At 44.7% G+C, this 26,781-nt stretch overlaps 1 protein-coding gene across 1 annotated transcript in view; it reads left to right on the top strand.

Annotated features, from left to right (window-relative positions):
* LOC130489888 (uncharacterized) overlaps positions 1 to 26,781 on the top strand; it is a 100,664-nt gene that overhangs the window by 63,963 nt on the left and 9,920 nt on the right. Inside the window, exons 6-13 of the mRNA XM_056863677.1 lie at positions 857 to 1,183; positions 1,347 to 1,613; positions 1,961 to 2,032; positions 10,571 to 10,879; positions 12,315 to 12,641; positions 13,081 to 13,395; positions 14,301 to 14,483; positions 24,932 to 25,252. Of these exons, the coding sequence (XP_056719655.1) occupies positions 857 to 1,183; positions 1,347 to 1,613; positions 1,961 to 2,032; positions 10,571 to 10,879; positions 12,315 to 12,641; positions 13,081 to 13,395; positions 14,301 to 14,483; positions 24,932 to 25,252 (2,121 nt within the window). The remainder of the gene's footprint in view (positions 1 to 856; positions 1,184 to 1,346; positions 1,614 to 1,960; positions 2,033 to 10,570; positions 10,880 to 12,314; positions 12,642 to 13,080; positions 13,396 to 14,300; positions 14,484 to 24,931; positions 25,253 to 26,781) is intronic.

Below are 26,781 nucleotides of genomic sequence, written 5' to 3'. Positions count from 1 at the left end.
TTTTAAGGCGTCTCAAACCGGTTTACAACCACCTTCCCTCCTTCCCATACACACACACACACATACACACACACACAAGAAACATCTTGTGAGGTAGGTGGGGCTGACAGAGTTCAGAGAGAACTGTGACTCACCCAAGGTCACCCAGCAGGCTTCATGTGTAGGAGTGGGGAAACCAACCCGGTTCACCAGATTAGAGCCCGTCACTCAAATGGAGGCGTGGGGGATCAAACCCAGTTCTCCAGGTTAAAGTCCACCGCTCTTAACCACTACACCACGCGGACAAAATCAGAAACGGGAAAATCTAGGAAGATATGGTGCAGGCAAACAGGCAGAACTGGGCAGAGCTGAGGGTAAATAGCTTCAGACACAAGGATACTGAACAGGCAAGGAGAAAGAGGAACCAAGTACAAAAAAAGAGCCAGGGAGATAAACACATGTCAGAGCATACAACCACAGAACTAGAAACATGAATGAATGGCTGACCTGCTAATAGCCACTTCCCACAACCTGGTCCTAATGCTTCTGGGAAACTGATGCCGGTCAGACCTCACCAGACAAATCAATCCCATCTGAGTTCAAGAAAACATAGCATGGGAGGGACAAGGGGTCATTCCTGACTTGTATCAGCAGGACATTTATCATAATTTGAAGCACGTTTTTATTACATTTTTGTCACTGAAAAGTCATACAACCCAAGCTTTGCAAGTTTACTGAAAAGTGCATGACGATTAGTTCAATGGATCTTACTCCAAGTAAGGGTGCCTAGAGCTGTGATGACTTATGTTCTCATTCTAAGAAGTCTGGTCATTGAAGCCTTCACTGAAGCTTTCTTATCTCTTGGCATCCTTCCCAGCCTGTTACAAATCAATGCAAGCCCCGACCGTCTCCATCACCAAACCATCCTACAGAGATCTGGTTGAAGGGACAGCCACCGTCACCTGCCTCGTGGAGGCCTCCTTCCTGGAAAATATCCAAATCACCTGGAATGTAAATGGCAGCCCTAGCACCAGTCCTCAGGCTGAAATTGTGAAGACGGATAACAGCGGGGGCAAAAACGCAAAAAGTAGCCACCCAGTGTCACTCGAGCAATGGAAAGGAGGAACCACATTCCAGTGCAAAGTAGCCACCATGTGCTCAGAAGAAGAAATCACCAAAGATGTCACAATCAAACAGGATACAAGTGAGTACAAACATCTGGCTTTGATTGTGCTAGAAGGATGCTCTCCTAGCAAGGTCCTTCTGTCTTTTGACCACATTTTTGTGTAGCAGTTCCTCCAAGCTTAGAAGCAATCCTAATCCTACCTTGTATTAATAATGATCTCAACTTGACCATTGTCTTTTAGATATACAAACCATCAAGCCTATTGTCACCATCTCCCAAGTCTATCGTGAAGTGTCTTCCAACAGCACCATTGCTCAGATTCTTGTGTGTGATGTGAGCGGGTTTTTCCCAATGGAAATCAGCATCTCATGGAAGAAGAATGGCGTACTACTGGACTCATCACTGTATGACAATGGGCCTGTACTGCCATCTGGGAATGCCTACACCACTTACAGCATCCTGAAGATTGGTAGGAACGAAGTAGGGGATGGGAAAGACAGCTATGCCAGTGTGATCTATCATTCCTCTTCTCTTGAGCCCATGATTAAGGCTGAAACATCTTCTGGTAAGTACATCCTCCAAACTGGGCACCAGGGATTGATTACTTGCATGATTCTATGCTGAGTCACCATCTCCCAAGTCTATCGTGAAGTATCTTCCAACAGCACCATTGCTCAGATTCTTGTGTGTGATGTGAGTGGGTTTTCCCCAATGGAAATCAGTATCTCATGAAAGAAGAATGGCATACTACTGAACTCATCACTGTATGACAATGGGCTGTGGTGTCATCTGGGAAGATCTATGTGACTTACAGCTTCCTGAAGATTGGTAGGAGCGAAGGAGGGAATGGGAGAGACAGCTACATCTGTGTGGTCCACCATTCCTCCTCTCCCAAGCCAATCACTGCTGATGAAATAGTATCCTCTGGTAAGTGGATATTCGGGGGGGGGGGGCACTAGGGTTCTGGAGAGCAGTTAGATTACTGGTATAAATTATCACCTCTTAGAGTACTGGTATGAATTATCACCTCTATTACCAAAGCAGCCATTTTCTCCGAGTGAACTGATCTCTATCAGCTGGAGATCAGTTGTAATAGCGGGAGATCTCCAGCTACTACCAGGAGGTTAGCAACCTTACTGATCCAGCAGGGCTCTTCGTATGTTCTTATGTTCTTAAACTGGGGGGAAATTAAACTAAGTTTAGCATAGGCCTGTCCAGGCCTCAACACAAACACAAAATCTTTGCAGGGCTCCCTGTGGTACAAATCCACACAGGCAACTACACATCACTATGACTCTAGGGCTGACTTGCACGTGTGAAACAGCCATCCAAATCAAACATCACAGACAGAGTTTTGCTATCCCTTCAACTCGCTTTGGGGCTGCCGTGGTTAGTTCCCATGGAGGCTCACCAAAGCCCAGGCCTGAACACTGAATGACATAAACAAGCACTTCCCTGATTGATGTACTACAGAAGGATCTTCTGGCCAACAGGTGAGTGCCCTCCATTGAAAAGCACAGGCAGTGCCCCTGTTCTCTGAACTCGGCCTACTGGTGGGATAATCAGAGGGTGTTCTCTGTAATTCAAAATGCCAGTGTTGTTGCCCAGACAACCCAGTTCTCTACGAGCTATTGCTAAGCTCAATTGACTGATGCTTGGCCTCCATCTCTACCCTTTGGGCATGCTCAAAATTCAATTCTATCAACTTCCCTTACCAACTGCACAGCATGGATTCATTCCCTTCTGCTGGCCACAAAGGAAAGACACACGTGGTCCTGATTTGCGCTTCGCCTTCTTTGGCTCATGAAGAATGTCTTCCTTTCTCTTGTTCATGCATCTGAGGGATTCCTTTTGCTTCATCCAGGTAATTTGGTGCCTTCCCAGCCACCTTTGGTTGCTCCTCTTTTTTCCATCTTCTTTTGCTGTTCCTAACTGCAGTTTCTCCACAGACCTACCCAAACCTCAAGCTCCTACCATTGAACTCCTCCAGTCAGTAGACCAAGAGAAGGAAATTGTAATACTGAACTGTCTTGCAACTGACTACTGGCCTGAAAAAGTAGATATCAATTGGAAGATTAGACCACAAAGTAAGGATGTAAAATTCACAGAACAAAAAATGGCCAATGGAAGATACACAGCCAGCAGCCAACTCAATATCACCTTTTCTCAGTGGCAAGAAGCAGACAGCCATGCTTGTGAGGTGGTGCATAAAGAATCACATTCCAAGACTGTCGAGAGAGTCTCCAGAAAAGGTGAAGGGGGACAATACATTCACAACCACACACCACACAGTCATAATCTCTGTGCTGCATTTCCCAGTTAGATCTGATGGAGTTCTTTCACAGTTAAGCAAGCTGGTAAAGATAGAACTAGTAAGGTGACCCCTCTTACAAGTGACATAGCCTTCTTGAAACTAAGTAGGTCTGGTTCTGGTTTGTAAGTTGATTTGAGACTTCTTTGTACCTCTAAGAACTCTGTGCTTTCAGTTCTATAATAAAAGGAAGGCAAGATAAGAATGGATGGATGGATGGATGGATGGATGGATGGATGGATGGATGGATGGATGGATGGATGGATGTAGCCAGAATCCGGACTTAATCAATAAGGTGGCAGAATTTTTATATTATGCAGAAAGGATACGGGAGCTTGTCTTTTAAATATGAAACCTTTAAATCTAATGTTTACTGCTTGTAGGTTATCCTGACTATTTTCTTATATGCCAATAAAGGTATTGAATTGAATTGGATTGGATTGGATTGGATCGATCGATCGATCGCGGTCAATTGACCAGTCCCACATAAAATTCTAAGATCTACAACAGTCACACTTCCAAAAACATCCAAAGAATACAAACCTGAAAACGAATACTAATGGTTACAATTCAATAATATACAATAATAAACGAATACAAATAATATTGTCGAAGGCTTTCACGGTCAGAGTTCATTGGTTCTTGTAGGTTATCCGGGCTGTGTAACCGTGGTCTTGGAATTTTCTTTCCTGACGTTTCGCCAGCAACTGTGGCAGGCATCTTCAGAGTAGTAACACTGAAGGACAGTGTCTCTCAGTGTCAAGGGTGTAGGAAGAGTAATATATAGTCAGAAAGGGGTTGGGTTTGAGCTGAGTATTGTCCTGCAAAAGTAATGTGCTAATCATTGTCCTGTAAGTATCAAGATAATGTGCTAATGAGGGTATGGTATGTTAATATGGAACCATTGTATCCTGAAGTGATCTGTTAATGTGTGTAATCCAAAGCTAATCTGCATGGCTATTGTTGAATGTTGTCTTTGTTAGTCTGGAGGTTTTTTAGAACAGGAAGCCAAGCCTTATTCATTCTTAAACTCTCCTCTTTTCTGTTAAAGTTGTGCTGATGTTTATGAATTTCAATGGCTTCTCTGTGCAATCTGACAAAATAGTTGGTAGAATTGTCCAGTCTTTCAGTGTCTTCGAATAAGACCCTGTGCCCTGTTTGTGTCAGTCCATGTTCAGCCACTGCTGATTTCTCAGGTTGGCCAAGTCTGCAGTATCTTTCATGTTCTTTTATCCTTGTTTGTATGCTGCGTTTTGTGGTCCCGATGTAAACTTCTCCACAGCTGCAAGGTATACGATATACTCCTGCAGAGGTGAGGGGGTCTCTTTTGTCTTTTGCTGATCGTAGCATTTGTTGTATTTTCTTGGTGGGTTTAAACACTGTTTGTAGGTTATGTTTTTTTCAACAGTTTCTCCATCCTATCAGTGACTCCTTTAATAAATGGCAAGAATACCTTTCCTATGGGAGACTGTTTTTCCTGAGTTTTCTGATTTTTGTTTGGTTTAATGGCCCTTCTGATTTCATTCTTGGAGTAGCCGTTTGCTAGCAGTGCGTGATTTAGATGATTAGTTTCTTCCTTGAGAAACTGTGGTTCACAGATCCGTCTTGCACGGTCCATTAATGTTTTGATTATTCCTCTTTTCTGTCGGGGGTGGTGGTTGGAGTTTTTGTGTAAGTAGCGATCTGTGTGAGTTGGTTTCCGGTAGACCTTGTGACCTAACTGAAAGTTTGTTTTACGGATGACAAGGGTATCAAGAAATGGGAGTTTACCCTCAATTTCCTTTTCCATGGTAAACTGAATGTTTGGATGGATATTATTAAGATGGTTTAGAAAGTACATTACATGGAATATTTTGAAAAGACAGCATTAGAATCAGCACCTTACAAACCTACAGTCTGGTTCAGGTTCGTAGATGATACATTTACTATTTGGAGCCATGGTGAAGAAAAATTAATGGACTTTCTAAACCATCTTAATAATATCCATCCAAACATTCAGTTTACCATGGAAAAGGAAATTGAGGGTAAACTCCCATTTCTTGATACCCTTGTCATCCGTAAAACAAACTTTCAGTTAGGTCACAAGGTCTACCGGAAACCAACTCACACAGATCGCTACTTACACAAAAACTCCAACCACCACCCCCGACAGAAAAGAGGAATAATCAAAACATTAATGGACCGTGCAAGACGGATCTGTGAACCACAGTTTCTCAAGGAAGAAACTAATCATCTAAATCACGCACTGCTAGCAAACGGCTACTCCAAGAATGAAATCAGAAGGGCCATTAAACCAAACAAAAATCAGAAAACTCAGGAAAAACAGTCTCCCATAGGAAAGGTATTCTTGCCATTTATTAAAGGAGTCACTGATAGGATGGAGAAACTGTTGAAAAAACATAACCTACAAACAGTGTTTAAACCCACCAAGAAAATACAACAAATGCTACGATCAGCAAAAGACAAAAGAGACCCCCTCACCTCTGCAGGAGTATATCGTATACCTTGCAGCTGTGGAGAAGTTTACATCGGGACCACAAAACGCAGCATACAAACAAGGATAAAAGAACATGAAAGATACTGCAGACTTGGCCAACCTGAGAAATCAGCAGTGGCTGAACATGGACTGACACAAATAGGACACAGGGTCTTATTCGAAGACACTGAAAGACTGGACAATTCTACCAACTATTTTGTCAGATTGCACAGAGAAGCCATTGAAATTCATAAACATCAGCACAACTTTAACAGAAAAGAGGAGAGTTTAAGAATGAATAAGGCTTGGCTTCCTGTTCTAAAAAACCTCCAGACTAACAAAGACAACATTCAACAATAGCCATGCAGATTAGCTTTGGATTACACACATTAACAGATCACTTCAGGATACAATGGTTCCATATTAACATACCATACCCTCATTAGCACATTATCTTGATACTTACAGGACAATGATTAGCACATTACTTTTGCAGGACAATACTCAGCTCAAACCCAACCCCTTTCTGACTATATATTACTCTTCCTACACCCTTGACACTGAGAGACACTGTCCTTCAGTGTTACTACTCTGAAGATGCCTGCCACAGTTGCTGGCGAAACGTCAGGAAAGAAAATTCCAAGACCACGGTTACACAGCCCGGATAACCTACAAGAACCAATGAATACAAATAATGTCCTTAAAACACTATTTAGTAAAATCATGAGTCCCCATTATGAGCTGGAATAAAAGTGTGAATCGGTTTGGACTTCCTTACATTACACACCAGTCTACAGAACCTGGCCAACTGTTTTGTTATGTCTGGGAATTCATCGTTAAGAAGTAGATTTACTCTGTCTGCCTCAGCGTAACCTGTATTTTTCTCAAGAAGAGGGCCCAATATCTTTCCGCGCGCCTCATTATAAAAACTACACCTGAAAAGAATGTACTCCACTGTCTCCAGTTCACCAGAGGCACATGGACAAAGCCTTTGTGAATAGGGGATCTTTAGAAATTTCCCCTCCAAGAGGGCCGAGGGCAGGGCCAAACAGCGCACTAGGGTGAAAGCTCTCCTGATGTTAAATGCTTCTAATCCCGAAAGATATTCTGCAGGACAGGCTCGATATTTAGTGTTAACCGGTGCTCTAAATAAAGGCACACGACCCAAATCCGATCAATGGATCAATGAATGGGTCAGTGAGTCAGTGAATGCATGGATGAAAACATGGATGGATGGATGGATGGATGGATGGATGGATGGATGGATGGATGGATGGATGGATGGATGGATGGATGGGAACAAACCAATCTTCTGATTCTGAAGGTGAAAAGGAAGATTACGAGGCAAAGTTAAGACATTATGCAGCCTGAATAGTGAATAACATATGGAATGAATATGGTGAAAACTGAGATATATTGCAATGGAAAGAAGGAAAGACAGTGTTTGAGCAAACAATGGGATTCTTCTTCCCAGAATATACATGGAGTGTGGATATGATTAGCTTCATTCTAAAGTCAACAGCACTATTTAAGGAAATCTTACAGTCACCACAATCTCCTGATACAAGCTTGGATGAAAGACTCTTTCTTCCTTCCTTCCTTCCTTCCTTCAGACTGGATTATGCCCATGCCTCTCACGCTGAGTCTCAGCACCAAACCACCCTGCGCCCACCTAGGCCTAAGTGACAGCAGCAACATTACTTTACTCTGTTCCATTAACGGCTACCTAGAGGACATCAAGGTCACTTGGGAGGCTGGTGGGAAGGTTCCAAAGATCCTGAAGATGGAACGCCCTCAGGGCAAAGGAGACCAATTCTACACCACCAGCAACCTCACTGTGCCCACTGAAGAATGGAACAAGTTACAGGAATATACTTGTAAGGTGACGCAACTTGGAAAAAATATCACCCTAACAAGCCATATCAGCAAGTGCACAGGTAAACATTCTCCGACTCTCTCTTCTTTTTCATGAATCTGTTCATACTTCCTCTATGCCATATGGCTGTCCCACACCAGTGTTCCTGTAAGAACAATGCAGGCATTAATACTTTGGAAGATGGTCATCATTTCCACCATCACTATTAAAAATAGTGCAGAATTTCCAAACACTGATTGTGGTAAAGCTGGGAACCTCATCCCGCATGTCCCTTTCCATTCTCCTTCTAGGTCTCTAGTTCTCCTTCTCTTCCCCACCCCCAACAAGTGCTTATCTCTGTCCATTGTAAACGACTATGCTCTTTTTTTTTCCAGCATGTAAAGGCAGCATCCCTCCCCCCAGCCTCTACCTCTTGAAGCCATCCCTTGAGGGACTACTCATCCAAAGGAAAGCCCTCGTGACCTGTCTTGTGGTAGGATATGAGCTAGACTATGGCCTACTCACATGGATGGTGGGTGGTGTTAACAACAGCAAAGACAGCATAACAGGGAACACCAGAAATCACAAAAATAAGACCCAGACTTTAGAAAGCCAGCTGGTCATCTCAAAAGAGGTCTGGAATTCCGGAAGCAAAGTCCAGTGCATCCTTTCTCATTCTTGCTCACTCTTCCCAGAGAAGGAGGAAACAATCCAAAGCATTAAAGGTGAGAGAAGATTTAAGAAGTATGTAAGTGATAACCAATGGCTTTATCTTAGTGTACTACAGAAGGAAAAGGTCAGGGGCGGGGGAGGCTTCCAAGTACACATATGAGCCCTGGCTATTTTTCCCATGTAAAGTGAAGCCAACGTTCAAAATATGAACAGTGAGATCCCCAATCCTTCCTGCCTCACCATATTTCAAAAGGAAAATACTAGGATTTCTCTCCAGATGCTAGGATCATCCTTGTCAACATTTCTATTTCCCTCCCCTTTACCACAGATTCAAATGTAATTAAAGCTCCATCTCTCTCCTGGGGCACCCCATCATCAAGGCAACTAATGCAACCAACCTCCCAACTTGCAACTTGGGTGGAATGTATAGCCTCTGGATTCTTCCCAGCAGAAATACTGTTCAGGTGGAAGAAGAATGACAGCAATGTTGATGCCTCTGCGTACATCATAGGGTCTCCAGTGGCCAAAGATGGAAGCCCCACCTTTACCATGCGAAGCATCTTGAAAATCCCATCCTCTGAATGGGAAAGCAGAACCCTGTATACATGCTTGGTGGGGCATGAATCCTCCACTGACATGTACAACCTCAGTCAAAGTTTGTACGGTAAGTCTGGAGAATAGGATGGAATTTAAAGTTGCAAACGACAAATTACTCTTATTTAGGCCATGGTAACTAAGGATTGCCTTGACCTGGACTCTCACTTTGACCTCATATGGTCATCATTATAATGCAGTAAAACAGAAAGGGAATACTGACCTGGATTGCCCAGGCTCGCTCAATCTTGTGAGATCTCAGAAACTAAGCAGGGTCAGGCCTGGTTAGTATCTGGATGGAGGACCACCAAAGAACTCCGGGGTTGCTACACAGAGGCAGGCAATGGCAAACCGTCTCTGAACGTCTCTTGCCTTGAAACCCCCATGGGGGTCACCATAAGTCAGCTGCGACTTGACGGCACTTTCCACCACCAACTAAAAATGGTTTGATAAGTCTGGTTCACAAATAAACATCTTTCACTCAACCATCTCACCAATTCTCAGATTAACATTGAAGTTCCTATCCTGAAAAAATGTGTTTTAGGTGGCCTCAGCTGATAGGAACCCTCTCTCTGTGATGTTTGGGCAGGGTTGGCAATTCACAGTTGCAAGTCAACATTTGGAAATGCAGTCATCAAGTGATGGATAAGCTTATGTTCACTCATATTTTACTCAAAAGTAAGCCACTGGAATTTAGAGCCATGGAAGTCAGTAGAATCAGGCATTTTAATGCATGAAGTCTAAAGCATTATTTACTTCCATGTAAGCCTGAATAGCAGCCTGAATAGGCCTGATTAGCCCAATTGTCAGAGTTCAGAAGCTAAACAGAATTGGCCATGGTTAGTACTTGGATGGGAGGCCATCAAGGAAGACTGGGCTTACTATTCATCATGGTGAACCAGCGTAGTGTAGTGGTTAAGAGCAGTGGTTTGGAGCGGTGGACTGTGATCTGGAGAACCAGGTTTGATTCCCCACTCCTCCACATGAGCAGCAGAGGCTAATCTGGTGAATTGGATTTGTTTTCCCACTCCTACACACGAAGCCAGCTGGGTGACCTTGGGCCAGTCACACTCTCTCAGCTTCACCTACCTCACAGGGTGTCTGTTGTGGGCAGGGGAAGGGAAGGTGATTGTAAGCCGGTTTGAGTCTCCCTTAAGTGGTAGAGAAAGTCGACATATAAAAACCAACTCTTCTTCTTCTATTCAGTTGAAGCAATGGTAAACCACCTGTATTCATCTGAAAACCCCACAAGGAGGAACTTCATGGGGTTACCATGAGTTAGTTGAAACTTGACAGCACACTATTGTTGTTGTTGTTCCTCACAAGTGAAAATACCCTAAAATTCCAAGTACATGTTAGAGAATAAACTCTGGTGGGCCACTGTGTGAACAGACTGCTGGACTTGATGGACCTTGGTCTGATCCAACATGGCCTTAAGTTCCTATTTGACATTGCTAAATCTGTTGCTGAACCCTGGGTTTTAAGCTTATGGAAAACACTGTATCCAGCAGAAGCAAACTGTGTTATGCATCCCAAAGGTCAACCATTTCATTTCAGATTTTCTGGAGCCAGCTTCCCCTCAAGTTATGGCATTCCACATCTCTGAGAAAGAGGCAAAGCATAAACTCATCTGCCTTGCTACTGGTTTCCATCCCAAAAATATAGACATTCAGTGGAGTGTTCCAGGAATGGACCTCAACTGTAGTTCTGACTCTTCAGCTCTGGTGGCCCTCAGCGATGGGAAGTATCAGAAGAGCTGCAACCTGGCACTCAGTGAAGAAGAATGGAGAGAGCCCAAAACATACACCTGCACTGTCAATCACAGCTCAACCAACACTTCAATTAAGAAGATCTTATATTCTTCTGGTAAGTTAAAATATGAAGGTAAATGGCATGCAAAATCAGTAAACTGATAGAAGCCTAGTCTGGTACAGGAGAGAGTTCTTCTGGGTATCTACAGAGTGCTTTTCCCTCACCACTAACTGGACACAATGATCATTCCTTGTACACTTTATTGGGATACTAGAGTTCCCAGGCTAGATGGCATTTATTAATTTATATTTATTAATAAGAGGTTTTTTCCCCACCATTTTGCCCTCATAAAGCCACCAAGGTGGCTAACTATTTATTTATTAACAAGATTTTTACTCCAGCATGGTGTACAGGTTGCTGAGTAGAGATAAAGACAGAAATAAATGGGGTTAGTGATTGGTTGCTGGTGGGTAAGGTGGTAGGAATCATTGAATCATATAGTTGGAAGGGGCCATGCCGCCCATCTAGTCCAACCCCCTGCTCAATGCAGGAACAGCCTATGATATTGAATATGATTGTGCATTTAATGGATTAGTTGATTGGTTACTAGTTCTGAGGCAGATGTTTTACAGAGCTGGTGGGCATATGGTTAAGCACATATGACTATCTAATCTAGAACAGGATACTCACCTGCTCTGGCAATAGATCACATGAAGCTGCCTTATACTGAATCAGACCATAGGTCCATCAAAGTCAGTATTGTCTACTCAGACTGGCAGTGGCTCTCCAGGGTCTCAGGCTGAGGTCTCTCCAGGGTCTTAGGGTGAAGTCTTTCACCTTACCTACTACCTGATCCTGACAGTAGATGCTGAGGATTGAACCAGGGACCTTCTGCATGCCAAGCAGATGCACTACCACTGAGCCATAGCCCCTCTGACAGGAGATAACTGTGGTTCAACTCAGAAGAAGGTAGCAAACTGATTGGGTGAAAGTAGAATCAGCTGTACCTGGGGCTGAACCCACATCATTCTGTTGAGTTGTGTCAGCTTCCCGCATGCTTCGTGTCTCTCAGTCAAAACTGGAGGACTCCTTCATGTTCCACAGTAGTGGTGAAATAAACTCAAGGCAGGAGAGTAGATGTTGTCTTCTCCCTTTCTTCTTCCCAGTTTTGACATATGTGTCTTTTTCTTTCTTTCTTTAAAAAAAAACCAGAAAAAAAGAGGAACAAACTTAAAACCCAGCAACTAAATAAGTTTATATACATAAAGAAAAGACAAAAACATAACAACAGTAGTGGTCGATCTACACACAGGTTTCTAAAAACGGTTTCCCAATATCTAAAAATAAGTCCATACGCAATTGCCACCTGTATGCCATGCATTCAAATGTTGACAGAGGCATATACATCTTAAACTCTGTTGGTTTAAGTCTCACTGGGTAATCCACCCTAAGGTATATTGTGTTTTTAGTCATTATGAAATACTGGCAGATGGGGTAACTGATGACAAACATTCTTCAAATCAATACCTATGATGGTTTATTTCTCAAGGAACGGTCTCAACTCCCACCAACACAACAGTTATATCCATGCAACCCCCGCCCCTTGAAGATCTCTTTATAAACAACAGTGCAGCTCTAACATGCCTAGCACCTCTAGCCGATACCATGATGAACTGGACAGTCAGTTGGCTTATGGATGGACAACCTGCCCATGCACAAGCTGTGATCACAGAAGTCTGGAACGAAACCACCGACACTGCCTGGATCCATAGCCAGTTGGTGGTGAACCTTACTGAATGGAAAGCCACCACAAAGTTCACCTGTGGCATTTCGACTGGATTAGGAGAAGTCAAGCAGCTCTACCAGCGAAGGAATGGTGAGAACTTATGGCAAGGGTAGGCTAGATGTTGAGCATAAGTATGACAGGGTGGTTCAGGAACATAACAAAGGTACGATTGGTAACATTAATGACAGGCCCACCTAATCAGTGATTTTGTTGCGACCAGAATCAGATGCTACTGAGCAAGTTCTCAGTTTCTTCTGCAAGTGTAAAGCCCTCTGATCAGGGATGGAACCACTGGTCATAAATATATGAAAAATTGTCCCTGTTCTGGTGGCAGTTTAATTCTTGGGCTTCCACAAAGAATTCTGGGAATTATAGTTGGGTACTAAGAATGCTATTGGAGATCTTTATCCCCTACCCCTCACAGTTCTCAGGGTTCCCTGGGAAGGAATGATTGCTTAGGAAGCATAAACGTGTCGTATGGATCCACCTTTTTGTTCCCGTTATTATGTTTACACACTTTCCAATGCAGGCACCATGAAGCCCCCGAAAGTCTACCTCCAACAGCAGTCCTCCAAAGAAGACCAAAATGTAACCTTACTCTGTGTAGCCACAGATTTCTACCCAGGGGAAGTTTTTGTGAAATGGCAGGAGGAGAACACAGAGGTGTCACTGAAGGGCCATGACGCCCACGACTTGAAATGTGACCATGAAAGAGAGAGATGCTCTTTACTCAGTATCCTCGAAGTCCCCAGAAGCCAATGGATGATGGGAGTCTCCTACACGTGTCTTGTAGCTCACGTCTCTTCTGCAAACATCATAATTAGAAGAGCCAATTCTCATTCTGGTAAAATGTGCCTGTTCTGTTTGTACATATCACCAGATAAATTCCTTCATTACAAAGATGGTCTCTTTTCCTTGGTGTCTTTCTCCTGTTCTCTTCCATTACTCAATGTAGCATTCTTCTCACTTACCTTATGTCTCAGTTCTTATGTATACTGTTCATTTATATTAAACGAATACTCCAAGGGATATTTATCTCATTCTTCTTGTATTGGCAAAACCCACACTCCCAGGTGCTCTTGGATCACTGTGGATCTTGATAAGGTGAATGTTTCACTGACGGAGCTTCCATTTTCAAAAGATGAACTCTAGTTACTGGGGGGCAAACACCAGGCAGGAGGCTATTTCATACATATCATGGCAGTGAATAGCATGTGAACAGCGACTGTGGAAAACAGGGTGCTGAACTATGGCCATTTATGCAGGGCTGTTTCCCTCGCGGTCACCCCACTGACTTCTCTGGTGCTTCCGTTTGATTATGTATGCCTTTCCCGACCATCAGAGGTTGCCTCGCTCTCCGAGCGCATTTCCACATGTTTTCCCCTTGTTTTCTGGATGCTGTTTTAGTGAGAATCCGGAAAACGAGGGCAAAAGGCGGGGAAATGCACAGGGAGAGTGAGGCGACCTCTGAAGGTCGGGAAAGGCATGCATAATCAAACAGAAGCACCAGAGCAGTCGGCGGGGGTGACCGCGGGGTAACAGCCCTGCATGAATGGCCTGTGTGGATCTTTGGTCTGATCCAGTATGGGCTTTTCTTAGGCTCACCAAAGATCAGCAAGTAATGCCTCTGGAATATTTCCTTATGTCTCTTTGTTCCATCAACCTCATTGTTGGTGTTTTTGTCATTTCTCTCTTTGCTTATTTCCCTTCTCCATGGAATGACCTTTTCATCTCACCTCGTTTCTGCAGATTCCTGGGGCTCTGCTTTCACAAGTGCAGAAATCTGCGGCATCTGCAACGAAACAGAAGAGGAATACAGTGAACTAACAGAGATTGACGGTGCCTGGAACAGGGTCTCCACTTACCTTATCCTCTTTCTTCTTGCACTCTTCTACGGGGGCCTTGTCACTTTCTTCAAGGTAAAAAGGAAAAGTAGGTTGAGAGCAGGGGTGTCAAACATAAGGCCCAGAGCCCGGATCTGGCCCCTTGAGAGCTCTTATCTGACCCTCAAGCCAGCTAAAGCAGCCACCACCACCCCTCCCAATCTGGGCTGGTGAGGCATGGCACGGCCTGACCAAGTGACATTTATGTCCTATTTGGCCCTTGTAACAAATGAGTTTGACACTCCTGGTTTAGAGTCCCATCACAGCAACAGCTCACACATCTGGAAAACACTCTCTTTCCAACGACTAACGCATCAATTCTTTCTGAATTGTCTAATTTTTTGGCATTTGCTCATCTCTCAAATGCACGCATGGCCTTATATTATGGAATCATCACTTTGCAGAGGAACCAACAACTAGTCTCTCAATCTCATTAACTCAAGCATTGCTTGTAAATATTGGTCTAGCTGGTTTTCAAAACACCCTTGCAGGAAGACTCCACAACATTCCTAAGAAATATATTCTGATACACACACAATATTATGAGGAAGATCCCTAAAACAATTTTATACCTAAAATATGTGCACAAGGTGAGACAAATTTGCACTTGTAAATATGTGTATCATAGGATATGATAAGGTTCCCAGTTAAGTGTACTTTCAGGATCAAGATCTCCTGCTATTACACCTGATCTCCAGGCGATAGAGATCAGTTCCCCTGGAGAAAGTGGCCACTTTGGCGATTGGACTCTATGGCATTGAAGCCCCTCCCCCCCAACCCTGCCCTCCTCAGGCTCTGCCCCAAAAATCTCCAGGTATTTCCCAACCCGGAGCTGGCAACCCTACCAGATGCCCATGCCAGGTCATTCAAACAATGCAGAGCCATCACTTACTTTATTTCTCTTTCCCACCCCTTCCGTTTTTCTAGGTGAAATAGCCATCGCCCTCTACTCCCAGTGAAGGATGACCCCAGCTTTCCTCTCCATGAGAAACCTCTCAGATTTTCTCCATTCAAAGTATTATCTACTACAAACTCCAATGACTCCACAATGAAACAAAGCATTAAGGACAGAAAACATTAGTGCCAGTGTTGTTTAGATCCCTCTGGCAACACTCGCCATCGTGGATGCGCAGGATTTTGCGAATATGCGAATGATGATCCACTAACCCTCCCGTTTGCCTAAATCATGATGCATTACACTGATTCTCATTGCTCTGTGTCGTACTGAATTACCTTTCCAAGTTGCACTGTTTCTATTTCCAAGAAGTGTGTCGAGACTTTATAGAATCGTATTTGCATTACACTGTGCTCTCTTGCTGCTCCTTTGTTCAGCACCAGGCGACGGTTCTTACGAAGTTATGATTAGCCACAAATGTGTGGTGTTTGTTCAATAACCAAGGTCCTTGAGCACATCTGAGCATTATAGTTAATTGTCAAAGGCTTCCATGGTCAGAGTTCATAGGTTCTTGTAGGTTATACACGGTCACACAGCCTGAATAACCTACAATAACCTATTATAGTTAATTGTTTAATGGTTCTGTACATAGCACAGACATTTTATGACATTAACGTTCATCACACTGAGATCAGACTGTTACTTTGCCCGGCCTTCTCTCCTGGTCTTGTCACAGACCTTTATCTGGTAGAGGTATTGATCAAAAAACAGGCCTGATAATGGGCTTTAGTTTTCAGATCTGCAAAAGTTTTACTTCCCAGCTATGTTCTCACTGTTCCATGCTTGGGGAAAAGAAATCTTGGAATAGATGTTGCAACTTTTCTCTTTATAGAGTCAAGGAAAAATTAAATTTTCTTTCCCCTTTTTTAAAGTGTGAAATGGTAGCTGAATAGCCAAAGGCTGTTAAATCTAGAGAAAGGGAAGGAATAGATGACTGGATGCCCAGAAAAAAATCTCTGAACAAGTTGATCTAATAGTTCACGGTTTTGATACACATATTTCATGCGCAAGTTTCTTCTAAGCTCAGAGAACCACTGACCTCATCCCATCAGAAATGACAAATTGGAAGGTTTAATACGGTCATGTGAATTTCACAAAATCGGGCCTATATAAGATAGCCACACCCAAGTCACCCCTAAATCTCTCATATGTGGCTTTCGTGAGACTATTTAATCTTTCTGAAAGTGCTTTTGTGACAATCTCAGAAACTGTATTTTATCTTTTAATCTTCAGATAGGTAGGCTGATATGGATGTCTTTCTGTTTGTGATCTCATTTACATATGCAAGTATTACTTATATCATTGTGATTCTTTCTTGTATCATTGTGATTCTTTCATATTTACTCATTTCAAGAATGACTGGATTGATTTTAAATAAAAATCTTAAAAGATAAGCATGAGTGATCTTTGGCTGGGACACAAGGTTTTCACTTATGCTTGGCCTCAGCTGGGGAGGGTGGGATATATTGGGTATTGGAGAAAATAGAGCCAGCATGGTGTAGAGGTTAAAAGCGGCAGACTCTGATCTGGAGGACTGGGTTGGATTCCCTACTCCACATGAAGACTGCTGGGTGACCTTGGGCCATTCACTAGGGTTGCCAACCTCCAGGTGGTGGCTGGAGATCTCCCACTATTACAACTGATCTCCAGGCGACAGAGATCAGCTCACCTGGAGAAAATGGCTACTTTGGCAATTGGACTCTATGGCATTGAAGTCCCTCCAAACCCTGCCCTCCTCAGGCTCTACCCCAAAAATCTCCAGGTATTTCCCAACCCAGAGCTGGCAACCCTACCAGATGCCCATGCTGTAATGCCTGAAATCATTATATGCTATGGGAAATGTATTATTTGATTTGAATTATATTATTTGTACTCAATTAAGTATATCTGCACTCATAAACATGCCACACTCAGTATATAAGAGTTGGCATCCATTACTATAGTCACACCAAGCACTTGTATATGTTACATGCCTCAAGTATAAGAGGCTAAGTTTTGCTCCTTCACTGTCCTTCAGTGTTACTCCTCTGAAGATGCCTGCCACAGCTGCTGGCGAAACGTCAGGAAAGAAAATACCAAGACCACGGTCACACAGCCCGGATAACCTACAAGAACCAATGAACTCTGACCGTGAAAGCCTTCGACAATATTTTGCTCCTAGATGGTCTTAGTATGCTTTCATAAGCTGGCTTCCCACTCATAAGGACCAGCTAGGAACCTCCTTAGTTAGCCTTGGCAGGAACCAAGGTCCAAGATAAGGATAGCAATGATTTAGGATCAAACAGAGAAGCACCTGACACCTGGTGGGTCTTCTCTGCTCATTAGTGAGCATTAGATCACTACTTTCTCTGCAACGCCTCCGATTCTCTAATAGGGTGTGCTAATCCGGGGGTCCCTAGTATGGGTATTTGGGTCTCTACGTTATGCATTGTGTCTTTGTACCACGCATTACCAAAGACTATATTTGTGCTTGAAATCCTTTGATGTGTGTGTGAATTGTCCTGCGCTTTGGGCAATTTTCACCAGGTGTTTTGTGTATTGGCCAATAAACAAACTGCTTTGAATCTTCAACCTCCTGCTGTTTTATTGTCATTTGGTATTGATATAATAATTCAGGCATTTCAATGCCAGGTCATTCAGACAATGCAAAGCCATCCCTGAATTTATTTCCCAACCTGGAGCTGGCAACTTTACCAGTCACAGCTCTCTCAGATGATCTCTCTCAGCCCATGCAGAGGCAGGCAATGTCAAACCACCTCTGAACGTCACTTGCCTTGAAAACCCTACAGCAGGGGTGTCAAACATAAGGCCCCTTGAGGGCTCTTATCCGGCCCGCGAGGCAGCCATGCCCCACCAGGCCCGAGGTATCAATGATCAAAGACTGTTAAATGAAAGAAAATGCTGTGTTATTGTTTTAAGCATGTTAATATTATAACTAAAAAAACATTAATTGGCTTTGCCTGTATCTTCGATAAAGTTTATATCTCTGGTACCTGGGATTAAATTTTATTGTACACATGGCCCTGCCCAGCCAAGTGACTTTAATGTCATATACGGCCCTCATAACAAATGAGTTCGACACCCCTGCCCTACAGGGTCGCCATAAGTCAGCTGTGACTTGACAGCAAAATGACACACAACAGCACCTAAGGACCAACAAGATTTCCAGGGTATAAGCTTTCAATAGTTAGTCAAAATTTCCAGGTATTTCCCAAGCCAGAGCAGGCAACCCTACCAGGTACCCCCTAGCAACCAGCAGGGGAGGTTTGTGGCGGGGCGGGGGGTGTCCTACCAGACACAAATTGAGGTCTAGGCCTTGACACCATCAGCATGTTGATGTCACTTCCGGAAGTGACATCACTGTGCCGACAGCAGCTAAGCCTAGGCCTCAATTTGCACCTGGTAAGACCCCGTTAGGGCCAAAGCAGGGGGTCCCTCACCCACAGCAGAGGTCTGGCCATCCTAATCTTCACAGTATGACTGAAAGAAAGCTTGGATCACACAAGAAAATGTTTTACAACAATATTTTCATTTTTCAAAGCATCCTGTTAAACAGAGCTTCTCACTGAAATATTGAAGTGTTATTAGTAAAGTTATGCATGACTTCACTCCCTGACATTTTCTGGTTTGCCCTGCCTCTTATGGCAGCCATTTTGTGGTTCGCCCTGCCCCTTATGGCAGCCATTTTGTGGTTGGCTCTGCCTCTTGTGGCAGTTATTTTTTGGTTGGCTCTGCCTCTTGTGGCAGCCATTTTGTGGTTGGCTGTGCCTCTTGTGGCAGCCATTTTGTGGTTGGCTCTGCCTCTTGTGGCAGCCATTTTGTGGTTGGCCCTGCCTCTTGTGGCAGCCATTTTGTGGTTCGCCCTGCCTCTTGTGGCAGCCATTTTGTGGTTGGCCCTGCCTCTTGTGGCAGTCATTTTGTGGTTCGCCCTGCCTCTTGTGGCAGCCATTTTGTGGTTGGCTCTGCCTCTTGTGGCAGCCATTTTGTGGTTGGCTCTGCCTCTTATGGCAGTCATTTTGTGGTTCGCCCTGCCGCTTGTGGCAGCCATTTTGTGGTTCGCCCTGCCTCTTGTGGCAGCCATTTTGTGGTTGGTTCTGCCTCTCGTGGCAGCCATTTTGTGGTTGCACCCATTACCCTGTCAGAATCCCAAAGGTGCCCACAAGCTCAAAAACCTGGGGACGCCTGTGCTAGTGGATGGCTGCGGGGGTAGGCGGTTCTCTGGACCAAGGTAACAATATAGGGGAAGTCAAGAACAATTTCCACTTCAAAAAAGGAACTGTGCCTCAAATTGTCTTATTGGAAAAGGACATATCAAAGGCCCTGTTTGTTTCAAAGATCATGCTGCCTGCCCACCATTAATCAGAAATTTAATTTTCCGGGGACGAATAAACTTTGAACAACAAAAAGAGGACAAACATGTTATCGCCGATCCATTTTGGGTTTCCCCAACAAACAAACAAATATGCCCATCACCATCTGTGCACCAACACTGGCCCTTGGCTCAAAGTGGGAGCATCTGGCCCCAACTGTTTGTGTGAACAGGACACATCTGTTCTTAAAATGACTCACCCGAATGTCGGTGCAGGCCTTTGGTTCTTAACCACATTACCGTGAGGAGCAAATATCAGGAGAAAACACACCACAGTGGGGTCACAAAGAACCTTGCGAACTGTAACTCATACCTTTCTTACCTCCATAAAGTGAATTTCTGGATGTTTAAATGATGAAAATAATCCAGGGGGAAAGTCCAGTCTGGGTAAAGGTTTCATGTGACTCCTGCTACAGTTCAATTATTACCCTTGAAAAACTCCGACAATCTTAAGTCAAATTACTCAGACTTTCTCATTCTACTGAGCGCTGATAATACATAAATGTTGTTGTTGCCTTCAGAAATTGAATTTCTAGATGAACGTATGAAGCTGCCTTATACTGAATGAGACTGTTGGTCTAAGCCGGTATTGTCTACACTGACCGGCAGCAGCTCCGGAGGGTCTCAGGTAGGGGTTTTTCACATCACCTGCTACCTGATCCTTTTAACTGGATATGACAGGCATTGAACCATGGACCTTCTACATAGGGTTGTCAGGTCCCTCTTCACCACCGGCGGGAGGATTTCGGGGTGGAGCCTAAGGAGGGTGGGGTTTGGGGAGGGGAGGGACTTCAATGCCATAGAGTCCAATTGTCAAAGCTGCCATTTTCTCCAGGGGAACTGATCTGTATTGGCTGGAGATCAGTTGCAATAGCAGGAGATCTCCAGCTAGTACCTGGAGGTTGGCGACCCTACTTCTACATGCAAAACCAATGTCCTAACACTGAGCTGGGGGCCCCTGCCCGAGTAAACAGGGCAAGAAAAACAACAGGAGAAAAAGGGGAAGTCCAGCGTGGGCAATGTTTCATGTGGCCTCATTTGAGCATCAGTAATACCCCCCAAAATATTTAGTCAAATAATAATTTACAACTCCTTCCCCCCCACCCAACAGCTCACTGTTCATGACTAACTGGAGTTCCTTTTTTTCAACGCCATTTTTTGAGAATATGGTTAAAAGAAAACTCTGTCTCCATTAGAATAAAGATTGTCTTCCACGGACACAGACTGTGGGTTGGCAGCAGAAGCCTGGTTTCCTCAGTCGACTGCAGCCATAGGCTTGGTGAGTAAAACAGGGTTTTGTTCGGGATTTCCTATACCTAACGAGGCGAAAGGACTTTTTGGGTGAGCCCTTTCTCCGGAAAGGATGGTGATAGGCTTGGGCATGAGGACTAGTATTTTGGTTTATTTTCTCCTAGATTTGAATCCAGTAGAACCTTAGAGACCAATCAGATACCTCTGATGAAGGCAGCTTTGATTCTCAAAAGCTCATACTGCAAAAATAGGGTTGCCAACCTCTAGCTGTCCCCTGGCGATCACCTCAAATTTCAACTGATCTCCAGACAACAGCGATCAGTTTCTCTGGAGAAAATGACTGCTTTGGAGGGTAGACTCCATGGTATTATACCCTGCTGAGATCTCTCCTCTCCCCAAACCCTGCCCTCCCCAGCAGAGCACACACCTGTAACCTTCTGGCCAGAAGTCCCAGGCAGGTTGGTCCTGAGGGCAAGGTGTTCCATAGAAAGGAAGAACAGGCCAAACCTCATGATGGTAACTGGGTGGATGCCCATTAGGAAGCTTTTTTTTTCTTTTGCCGTCAAGTCGCAGCTGACTTATGGCGACCCCGTAGGGTTTTCAAGGCAGGAAACATTCAGAGGTGGTTTGCCATTGCCTGCTTCTGCATAGCAACCCTGGGATTCCTTGGTGGTTTCCCACCCAAATACTGACCACAGCTGACCCTGCTGAGCTTCCAAGGTAGGGTTGCCTGTGGAGAGCAGGGTTTGGGGAGGAGATAGGCTACAATGCCATAGGGAGTCCAATTGCCAAAGCAGCCATTTTCTCCTGGTGAACTGATCTCTATTGGCTGGAGATCAGTTGTAATAGCAGGAGATCTCCACCTAGTACATGGAGGCTGGCAACCCTGTTCCAAGGTCTGAAGAGATCAAGCTAGCCTGAGCTATCCAGGTCAGCACATTATCAAGCTCACCTTGCTAATACAGTGTTCCCAAGAAGTTAGGGGTGTGGATTTGCCAGTAAATATCTGGAGCCCCACCTGACAATCCAGGAAGGAGGAGGCCGGTCTGTCAGGATCTTGGCTACTGTTTCCAAAACACTGGCATCATGGATGTGGGGGAACTGAGGAAGGACACCATTTGTTCTCCTGATGCACCCTCACAATTGTCAAAAAGGACATGGGGAAAAATTCATTCAGGGAACAGGCACTTCAGTGGCATGGGGCTCCTAATGCCAAATTTGGGCAACAGTGGCAAAGCTTTACATCGAATTTACTTTCCCATCATTTGCAGAAGTAAAATATGCAGGGACCACCAAGAGATGCAGACACCGTGGCTTAATCACAGTCACAAAATTCACAATTTCTTGGGAAGGAATAAGATAAGCTAGAACATGTCCAGAGGAGGGCAACAAAGATGGTGAGGGGCCTGAAAACCAAGTCCTATGTAGAAAGGTTGAAGGATCTGGGTATGTTTAGCCTGGAAAGGAGAAGACTGAGAGGGGACATGATAACTATCTTCAAGTACTTGAAGGGCTGTCACATAGAGGATGTGCCGAGTTGTTTTCTGTTGCTCCAGAAGGTCAGACCAGAACCAACGGGTTGAAATTAAATCAAAAGAGTTTCCGTCTAGACATTAGGAGGAATTTTTTAACAGTTAGAGCGGTTCCTCAGTGGAAAAGGCTTCCTCGGGAGGTGGTTGAGCTCTCCTTCCCTGGTTTTTTTTTTAGCAGAGGCTAGATGGTCATCTGTCAGCAATGCTTAATCTATTACCTTAGGCAGATCATGAGAGGGAGGGCACCTTGGCCATCTTCTGGGCATGGAGTGTAGGGGTCACTGGGGGGTGTGGGGGGAGGTAGGTGTGAATTTCCTGCATTGTGCAGGGGGTTGGACAAGATGACCCTGGTGGTCCCTTCCAACTCTATGATTCTATGAATATATCATATCAAGGTTCACAGGCAGCCTGCTCAGGAGGAGTCTCTGGGAAACCACAGCAGACTTGGAAATCTCTGTGCCAAGCTGCAGCTTTGAGAGGAGTGATAAGGGAAGTACCCGGCCACCTCCCCTCAGGCCGCTTTGGCCATTGGACTCTATGGCATTGAAGTCCCTCCCCAAACCCCGCCCTCCTCAGGCTCCACCTCAAAAACCTCCCGCTTTCGGCGAAGAGGGACCTGGCAACCCTATCAGCTGGGGAAAGTGTGGATAGATCCCTGCCTTCCTGTGGCTTCGAGAATGGTGGGGGAAATTCCTGGTGTCTCCTTAGCTTCGTTGAGCCATATGCTGGGAAGGGCAATGGCTCCACCTCCTTTCCTGGGCCATAGCTCAGCAGGAAGCCATGCCCAGCTCTCCAGGCAAAACAATGGGATCCAGAAAGGTAGTTTCAGGGGGTAGCCGTGTTGGTAGGATCACCAGCTCCAGGTTGGGAAATACCTGGAGAGTTTGGGGGTGGAGGCTGAGGAAGGCAGAATTTGAGGAGGGAGTCTGGTTTCAAGACTCCTGGAAAGAAGACCCCCAGTTCAAGGAGACCCCCACACACACACACCTCAACCTTCCTGACATATGCTTGACTGAGAAAGAAGGTTATGTCCCTGCTGTGCTGGGGGCAGGTGGAAGGTTGGAGGGGGAGTACTGAGATTCTCCCAGCATTTCTGAAACCGAGTGATCAGTTTGAAAGTTCAGGTTTCCCTGAGGAGCTCTAAACTTCAGACGCTCCACACTCCTTTTCTATGACTTCCCAAAGCTTCATCTCATCCAGCTCAACGGTGGTCAGATGTCACCTTCTCCAACCCATTAGGAAGAGTAGAAGACATCCCAGCTGAGCTTTGGTTTTCAAAAAAAAGGAAGAGACATCCTATGCTACACTATGTATCCCAAAGCCACACCTCAGCACAGAGTCCTTCAGCTCTTTCTCAGCAGAGCTCTCGGCTTCAGACAAACACGAGTTACTCAGTTCTACCCCAGCTAGAGTAGCTACAGATCTAAAGGACTGTCCTACATCTGATCAGCTTATGGATGAGAGAAGCTTGGGGGTGTAGGGTGATTCCCCAAAAATACCCAAACCCAAGTCTTCTCCCTGAGGTAGCCACAGATATTTAATCCTGGATTAAAGGCAGGGGAATAATTAAACTGAGCCATGAGGTTCACTGCATAAAGCACTGCTACCGCAAAATGATTTGGGTGTGGCCTTCATCACATTTCGATCTGCCAACCATTGTAAGCTCTTTGGGGAAGAAACATGTCTCTCGTTTTCTATAAAGTTCCATGGAAGTCTCATGGGATTCTTTGATGGATTAGTTATAAAAGGTATCAAGGTATGAGAAAGTTGTTGTAAATGCTTCCCCGGTATTCTATATTGTGATAACTAGTTGAATGTAACCATAGTGTAATTGAAGATTTATTTCTGGCTTTTTGTGTACTCTGTTGCTTCTGTGCCTTTCCCTTCTCCCACAGCGTGAGAATCAGCTCCTTCAGTATTCTCTCTGGTCTCCTGCTGCAGCTCCACCACAACAATAAGGGTTGCCAACCTCCAGGTACTAGCTGGAGAGCTCCTGCTATTACAACTGAACTCTAGCCAACAGAGATCAATTCACCTGGAGAAAATGACCACTTTGGCAATTGGACTCTATGGTATTGAAGTCCCTCCCCTCCCCAAACCCTGCCCTCCTCAGGCTCCATCCCAAAAATCTCCAGGTATTTCCCAACCCGGAGCTGGCAACCCTAGGCGTGGTACCACAGAGAGCTATACAGAAAGCTATACATATGAGGATGGAGATAGACAGAGATGTTTCATTCATTCATTTATGAACAGGTTTGTCTATACAGCTACGGACAAGACAGGCAAAGATGTATAGATGAGAGATAGAGGTATGAACATAATGTAATGAAAGGCTTAGTTCTGCCTTTTCACGTTCTCTGTTGCTTCTGTCCCTTTTCCTTCTCCCACAGGACAAAAAACAGCTCCTTCAGTCTTCCCTTTGGTCCCCTGTTGTGGCTCCACCCCCGGCGAACACCAGGAAAGTGTGACCTTTGCCTGCCTGGCTACTGGGTATTTTCCAGGCAGTGCGGAAATCACATGGGAACCTCTGGTGGCAAGCGGAATAAAGACATTCCCAGAAGTGCACCCAGCTGCAAACAATGGACAGTTCAGCAGTAGCAGTCAGTTCACAGTGCCTTCTGCGGACTTTGAAAAGAACTCCTATACCTGCATCGTAAAACACACTGCTATTACAAAGCAAGGGGGTGAACGAAAGCGCATCGAAAGGAGGGGTAAGTCCCTTACCACGGGGTGGAAACCAAGATTGGAAATTTTCAATATGCTCTACACTCAAGACAAATGCAATTGTCTTATTGGGGGGTAGATGAAAAGGGGCTCTGGTGATGTTTTGAAGAGGGAAAGCCACTGTGAGATGCCATCCCCCAAAGTATCTGCATCATGAAATGATCTTCTGAAAGAACTTGAGCCATCTTGAGCCTGGCTTAGCTAATTTTAAAAGGGAGGTTGGCTACTAATAAAAATGGATACTAGTCATGATGCAGACCAATTCTCTCCAGGATTAGAGGAGCAGGCCTATTATATTAGGCACCGTGGAACACGAGCAGGACAAACCTGCTGCAGTCATCTTGCTTGTGGGTTTCCTATAGGCACCTGATTGGCCACTGTGTGGACAGACTGCTGGACTTGATGGGCCTGGGTCTGATCCATAAGAACATAAGAAAGTCCCTGCTGGATCAGACCAAGGCCCATCAAGTCCAGCAGTCTGTTCACACAGTGGCCAACCAGGTTCCTTTAGGAAGCCACAAACAAGACGAGTGCAGCAGCACCATCCTGCCTGTGTTCCACTGCACCCAAAATAATAGGCATGCTCCTCTGATACTAGAGAGAATAGGTATGCAGCGTGACCAGTATCCATTCTAACTAACAGCCATGAATACCCCTCTCCTCCATGAATATGTTCACTCCCCTCTTAAAGCCCTCCAAGCTGGCAGCCATCACCACATCCTGGGGCAGGGAGTTCCACAATTTAACTATGTGTTGTGTGAAAAAATATTTCATTTTATCTGTTTTGAATCTCTCGTTCTCCAGCTTTAGCAGATGACCCCGTGTTCTAGTATTATGGAAGAGGGAGAAAAACTTCTCCCTGTCCACTCTCTCCAAACAATGCATAATTTTATAGACCTCTATCATGTCTCCCTCTATCATATCAGCAGGGCCTTTCTTATGTTCTTAAATGTATGTTCTGCCAGCTCTTACCCATGATAGCCAAATGGAACATGAGAACATAAGAAAGGCCCTGCTGGATCAGACCAAGGCCCATCAAGTCCAGCAGTCTGTTCACACAGTGGCCAACTGGGTGCCTCTAAAAAGCCCCCAAAAAGGTGACAACTGCAGCAGCATTCTCCTGCCTGTGTTCCACAGCACCTAATATAATAGGCATGCTCCTCTGATACTAGAGAGACCTTTGGGTACAGAGGCTTATCAGGTGCTGGAGAACTGTTGGCCAGTCAAGGCTGTTGGCAATGGGCTTGACTGTGGCATCCAACTAGCTACTCTTAGAAACAAGATGCTGGACTGAATTAACCATGGTCTGATCCAATATTGCTACTCTTCTTATATTGGCATGTTGGAAGGAAACAGGGGGAATCTGGAATGTGGTAAAGGTATACCAAGCCTTACTGTGAATTCTACTCACTATGCATAGCCTCAGACGAGAGCGGGGGGTGGATAGAGATGATACATGGCTCATGGTGAACGGCTGAGCCTGCCCAAGACCCATAACACTTCCTATGGAAGCATA

Source organism: Euleptes europaea, chromosome 18 (genome assembly GCF_029931775.1).
Source record: "Euleptes europaea isolate rEulEur1 chromosome 18, rEulEur1.hap1, whole genome shotgun sequence".
NCBI classification, from domain to species: Eukaryota; Metazoa; Chordata; class Lepidosauria; order Squamata; family Sphaerodactylidae; genus Euleptes; species Euleptes europaea.
Note: the sequence above shows the minus strand (reverse complement) of the source record. Positions and strands in the feature narration are given on the sequence as shown.